At 57.9% G+C, this 5,928-nt stretch overlaps 1 protein-coding gene across 4 annotated transcripts in view; it reads left to right on the forward strand.

Moving 5' to 3' along the window:
- Nucleotides 1–5,928, forward strand: part of FCER2 (Fc epsilon receptor II) — a 14,872-nt gene that overhangs the window by 4,643 nt on the left and 4,301 nt on the right. For all 4 annotated transcript variants that reach the window (XM_027768995.1, XM_027768996.1, XM_006170216.2 and 1 more), the window contains 6 exons: nt 403–516; nt 812–865; nt 1,256–1,318; nt 2,408–2,461; nt 2,575–2,637; nt 2,737–2,826. In XM_027768995.1, coding sequence (XP_027624796.1) covers nt 403–516; nt 812–865; nt 1,256–1,318; nt 2,408–2,461; nt 2,575–2,637; nt 2,737–2,826 — 438 coding nt within the window. The remainder of the gene's footprint in view (nt 1–402; nt 517–811; nt 866–1,255; nt 1,319–2,407; nt 2,462–2,574; nt 2,638–2,736; nt 2,827–5,928) is intronic.

The raw sequence follows: 5,928 nt of genomic DNA on the forward strand, positions 1-5,928 counted from the left end.
CTGGGGGTCCCAAGCTGCAGGGTGGGGGCCGGGGGCCAGAACGGAAGGGAAAGGGAGGGCCCAGCGGTGGTCTCGGCTCCCGGGCCCGGACCTGTCCCTCCAGACCGTGAGCTGGACCCGAGCCAGGCCTGCTGCGTGCTGGAGCAGATGTGGGGCAGGACAGGCAGAGGGCAGACTCGGCCACAGACAGAGACGGACAGACCGAGGGCAGGGCGGGCTGACGGACACGCTGGGTGGACAGACAGTGCACGGAGCCACTGAATGGCACCCGCGTGTGCGTGCGTGTGCAGGGGGAGCTGGGTCTCCACAGAGACCCTCTGCTTCCATGCAGGCTCTGGGTGATGGAGAGCTGCCCGGGGTCTGGCCTCACCCTGCACCCCGTTCCCTGTCTGACCCTGGCAGGGTTCTCGGGGCCTCCCAGGAAGCGATGCTGCCGACGGGGGACCCTGCTCCTGGTCCTGGGACTGGTGACCGCTGCGATGTGGGCCGGGCTGCTCAGTCTGCTTCTCGTGTGGCGTGAGGACACCCCCAGCCCTTGGGACCCCCTCCCCAACATGCAGGGGCCTCTATGTCCCTCCCAGAACCCCATTGCAGAGGCTAGGCATCCCAGCACACCCCACGGAGTTCAATTTCATCTCAGCTTCCACCTAGTCCCTGCCAGCCTCTTCCCGTGCCCCCCGGGAGCCCCCACTGTCTCCCACCCTTTCGGCACCTCCCATGGGTTATACCCCAACCCTTCATCCCCAGCTGGGCAGGCAGGGACCCTGGCAACCCCCCTCTTCCTTCCTCTTCTCGCTCCCTCACCCCGCAGACTGGGACACCCTGGAGAATCTGAAACAGCTGGAAAAGGCTGCTGCCCGGAACGGTACGGGGCGGCCACGGGGCGGCCCCAGGCAGCAGCTCCCAGCCGGTCTCTGCTCCTGACTGCTGTGGGGCCTGGACAGTCCCTCTCTGGGCCTCAGTGTCCTTCCCACCAGGGGTGGGAGGAAGCCGGTGGGGCCTGGAGAAGTGACAGCTAGCACTTGAATATCTAGACAGCCAGCACCACGGAGCCCCCGGGCCGGGTTCCCTCACCTTAGTGCCGGGGCAGCCTGTGCCGACCTGGGTCACACTGACACACGCCCACTGCTCCCCTGTACGAACAGCAGCAGCACGGGGACCGTGTCGGGGGAGTCCCCTGGGCTGGGGCTGGGGCAGGTTTTGAGGATCTGCTTTCGTGGCTCCTGGGGACACCTCGTCTCTCTTGCCGCCCCAGTTTCTCAAGTGGCCAAGGACTTGCAAAGGCACCAGAGTGACCAGATGGCTCAGAAATCCCAGGGTAAGCCGCGTCTGGTTGGGGGTGGAGGAGGGGAAGGGAGGAAGGGTTTAGACGTCACTGGACACAGTGTAAAGGCCAGTCATGTGCAGCCGGCAGGAGGCGCTGGACTCCCACATGGCCCACAGTGGTTCGAGTCCCAGACCTGGTGGCTAGCTTTCTCACTCCCCTGCCCTGGTCAGTCTCTTTCTGGTCAAATTTAAAAATAATAATAATAATAAATAAAAGTAAATAAAATTGTTTTTGAAAAAAGGCCCAGCAGATGGCAGTGGTTACATCTTGGACTCTCATATGGTCAACCCTGGTTTGAGCCCCAGAACCAGTGGCTTAAAATTCATGCTGGGCATGTGTGCATGCATGCCCAGGATCCCAAGAGGAGGGACCAGCAAATGACATGATGGTTACATCACTGGACGGTCACATAGTAAACTGCAGTTCAAGTCCCGGGCCAGGCGGCTTAAACTTGCGCTGGGCACATGTGCATGCATGCCCAAGATCCCGAGAAAAGGATGGAGGAGAAGGGATCGTGGCATGGCCATCCCCCCTAGGGGTGATTTCTCACTTTCTGTCTCTGTCTTTGGTGAGCACATGCACCCTAAAGCAAAAATCTCTCTCTCAAAAATAAAAAGGGTTGGGACCAGGAGTTGGCATAATGGCTATGTCGCTGGACTCCCATGTGGCTGACTATGGTTCGAGTCCCGGACCTGGTGGCTTAAACTCACGCCAGGCGCATGAACATGCGTGCCCCAGATCCCAAGAGGAGAATGGAGGAGAAGGGATTGCGGCATGGCCATTCCCCCTGGGGGGGTGATTTCTCACTTTCTGTGCGTCACGTCCATACCCCCTGGAGGGGTGATTTCTCACTTTCTGTCTCTGTCTTTCTGGCGAGCACATGCACCGTTATAGCAAAAAACTCTCCAATAAAAAAAAAGTTAAAAAAAAAACAATAAAAAGACCAGCTATGTCCCCAGTACTGTGAGTTGCAAAATGAACAGGGGCCCCAAAGATCCCAGCGAAGGGGCCAAGGGACGGGCAGGGGGCAGTGGCCTTGGAAGGCTTTTTGACTACTAAAGCCCCCTTCCCTGCACCCAGCTCTTCAGATGGTGGAAGAAGTGAAAGCTGAGCAGAAGAGAGTAAAATCTCAGGGTGAGAGCCTGGGAATGAGAGGGGGGGCCAGGGGTCTGGGGGCCAGGCGTGGGGACCCTCCCTCCACCCGCATGTGTTGTCCCTGAGGTCGGCCCACCCTCCTGTGCCCACAGACTCCAAGTTCTCCCAGTACCTGGACAGACTTCGAGAGGATCTGAACACACTCAAGTCCCAGGGTGAGGCCTGGGGAGGGAATGGGATGGGATGAGCAGGGGGTCTGCACGTCTGTTCCTGAGCACTGCCTACCTCCCCCCTACCCCGTCTGCACCCCCAAGGCTTGAATGAGAGGCGCATGGCCTCGGACGAGCTCAAAAGGCTCCAGGAGGAGGTGGCCAAGCTGCGGATAGAGCTGCAGGTGTCCAACGGTGAGCGTGTGGGTCTCTACGGGGGCGTGACCACTGCATGGGGGGTTAAGTGGGTAGTGGGGCAGAGGACGGGAGGGGGCGCACAAGAATGCCCTTTCTGGGGCCAGCAGATGGCCTAGTGGTTCCATCACTGGATTCCCATGTGGCTGACTGCGGTTCAAGTCCCGGACCCAGTGGCTTGAAACTCATGTCAGGCACATGTGCCCGCGTGCCCAAGATCTTGGGAGAAGGGATTGCAGTGTCACCATCCTCCAGGGTGGGGGGTGATTTCTCACTTTCTCTCCCACTGTCTCTACCTTTCTCTCCAGCGAGGGCATGTGCCCTAAGACAAAAACCTCTAAAAAAGAAAAAAAAAAAAGGTACCAGCAGTTGGCATAATGGCTATGTCGCTGGATTCCCATGTAATCAACTGTGGTTCGAGTCCTGGACCCAGTGTTTTAAACTCATGCCGGGCACGTGTGCGTGCGTGCCCAAGATCCCGAGAGGAGAATGGAGGAGAAGGGATTGCGGCGTGGCCATCCCTCCTGGGGGGGTGATTTCTCACTTTCCATCTCTCCATCTCTTTCTGGTGAGAGCACGTGACCTATAGCAAAAACCTCTCCAAAAAAAAAAAAAAGCCCCTCGGCTTCCAAGTTGCTTCCCTCCACGGATTTGGGGGCTTCTATACTTTTTTCTCCCTGGGAGTCAAAGCGGCCGGATGTCAGCTGTTCTCTGCTCAGAGCAGCGTAGCAGGGCTGTCAGTAGGGTTCCCTCGGTCACAGCCCTAGTGGTAGGCCAGGGCGTCCCAGGGGTAACGTCTGCAGCAGAGCGAAGGCAGGGGACGGCGGCGTCTGCCTGGGGTGGGGGGCAGCCATGGAGAGCCCGTGTCCGGGGACACCAGCCACCAGCGGGCTCCAGAGAGCAAACATCCCCTTCCTTCACGTGGGCGGAACGGAGGCTGACCGCTCTGCCAGCCCCGAGCGAAACCAAGATCAAGACTCTTGATCTTCCGCCTGTGGGAAGCCCCAGCTGCCCCGACCGGACAAAAGAGGAAGGATCTCAGCCTGGCGCGTAGGAGCCCGCCCCTCGGGAAAAACGTGGCTGCGGGAATTCCGGCAAAAAAGCCCTCGGTGGTTCCTCAGAGCGGGGGTCTGGGTCATGCGCACCTCTTATTCGTCTGAGTTCACCCATTTATTTATCCTTGAGCATGAGAGAGGGGTGGGGAGAGAGAGGGGAACGCCAAAAGGGCTCCCCGCAGGCTCAGCCATCCAGCGCCGCACAGCCCAGACGGCAGGAGGCCTCAGAATGTGAACCGGTGATGCTCCCAGGTGGGCTCGGCTCTGCCCCTCACTGTCGCCACTGTGCCACCACCGCTGGCCCTGGGCTTTCTGCTTTTCTTTTCTTTGTCATTTTGCAATAGGGCACATGTGCTCACTGGAGAGAGACAGAGAGACAGAGAGGGAGAGTGGGGATGGCCATGCCGCAATCCCTTCTCCTCCACTCTCCTCTCGGGATCCTGGGCACGCACGCACGCACGGCTGGCATATTTTCCAAGCTCCCGGTTACAGGATTTGAACCATGCAGTTGGCCATGTGGGAACCAGTCGCCTTAAACCCCACACCCCTGGCTGGCCCACCCCCTCTCCCATGCTCTCTTCTGACAGGTTCCTTCCTGTCTCTTACGGTCCCCATAGTGCCTACCCAAGTCTGGCCCCATGGCCTGGGGTCTGACCCCCAGGTCTGGAGCTCTCTGCACGACCCCAGTAAAACAGCTAGGCAGGCCTTCTCCACAGTCTTCTGTTTTTATTATTATTATTACTATTATTTTTTAATTATTGTATTTTATTTATTCGTTCATTTTATTTTAATTTGACCAGAGAGAGACACAGAGAGAGAGAGAAAGAGGGAAAGTGAGAAAGCAAGCCACCGGGTCCGGCACTCGAACCGTGGTCAGCCATGTGAGAGTCTCATGCCCTTAGCCACCACGCCACCTGCTGGCCTTTATACCCGTTTTGTTCATCCCCAGAGGGCATGCATGGTCACAGAGACAGTGAGGCAGAGAGCGGGGAGAGGGAGAAAGCACCCGTGTGTGCGGCGATGGCAGAGTGGTGATGCGTCCGTGGACAGGAGTGGGTTTGGGGTGCTGATGGTGCGGGTCGAGGTGTTTCTGGCTGTGGCGTTGGCGAGGGTGGTGATGACTGAAGCATTATTGCTGCCCAGGAATTTATTTAGAGCACGGTGCCACGGTGGAAGCGCTGTGGCTTTGGAGATATTATATATATTATATATTTATTTAGCACTGGGACTGACAGCTGGGTTGTCACTCTGATCATGAGGCGATGCCCACAGTGACGTTGGCATTAGCTGAGGTGCCACTAAGCAGGTGGTGCTGACAGCGATGGTGCGAGTGGCCGATGTGCTTCTGCCTGGGAGGTGTTTGTGGTTGAGGTGCTACCGGCCACAGAGATGGTGTTGGTGACACCATGGTGACAGTGACACTAAAGTGTCACCAACTATAAAGCCTTGGGGAGGGGGGTCTTCTAAATGTTCATGGGAAATACATATCATGAAGAAACGATGCATGCCTTTCAAAAAGTATTGTGCAGAAATAAACCTGTATTTTAATGCCACGTTGCCACGGATTCTTCCAAAGTGTCTTTGTGCCAACAGCGACGATGCCAGCGGAAGATGCTTCCAGATGTCCTTACGGTGCTGGTCCTGATGGAGGTGTCTGTGGTGCCTCTGGTGACCGAAGTCTTGGTAGATGTGAATGAGTGTGGCCATCGGGGTGGCACCTGGGGTGCCACTGACTGTGGATGTATTTAGGGTGATGGTGCGGGCAGGTGAGGGCCTTCCAGTTGTGGGGAGTCTGTGGAGTGGTTGAGGTGTTGGAGATGGTGTTCGTGATCGACATCTGTGGTGGTGGTGGTTGAGGTGCTGTTAATCCTAGAGGTGTCCATGGCTGAGGGTGGCTGACCCTGGGGGTGTCCGTGGCTGAGGGTGGGCTGACCCTGAGGGTGTCCGTGGCTGAGGTGGAGCTGACCCTGGGGGTGTCTGTGGCTGAGGGTGGGCTGACCCTGGAGGTGTCCGTGGCTGAGGGTGGCCTGACCCCGGAGCTGGCCGT

Source organism: Tupaia chinensis, unplaced genomic scaffold (genome assembly GCF_000334495.1).
Source record: "Tupaia chinensis unplaced genomic scaffold, TupChi_1.0 Scaffold148210_1, whole genome shotgun sequence".
NCBI classification, from domain to species: domain Eukaryota; kingdom Metazoa; phylum Chordata; class Mammalia; order Scandentia; family Tupaiidae; genus Tupaia; species Tupaia belangeri.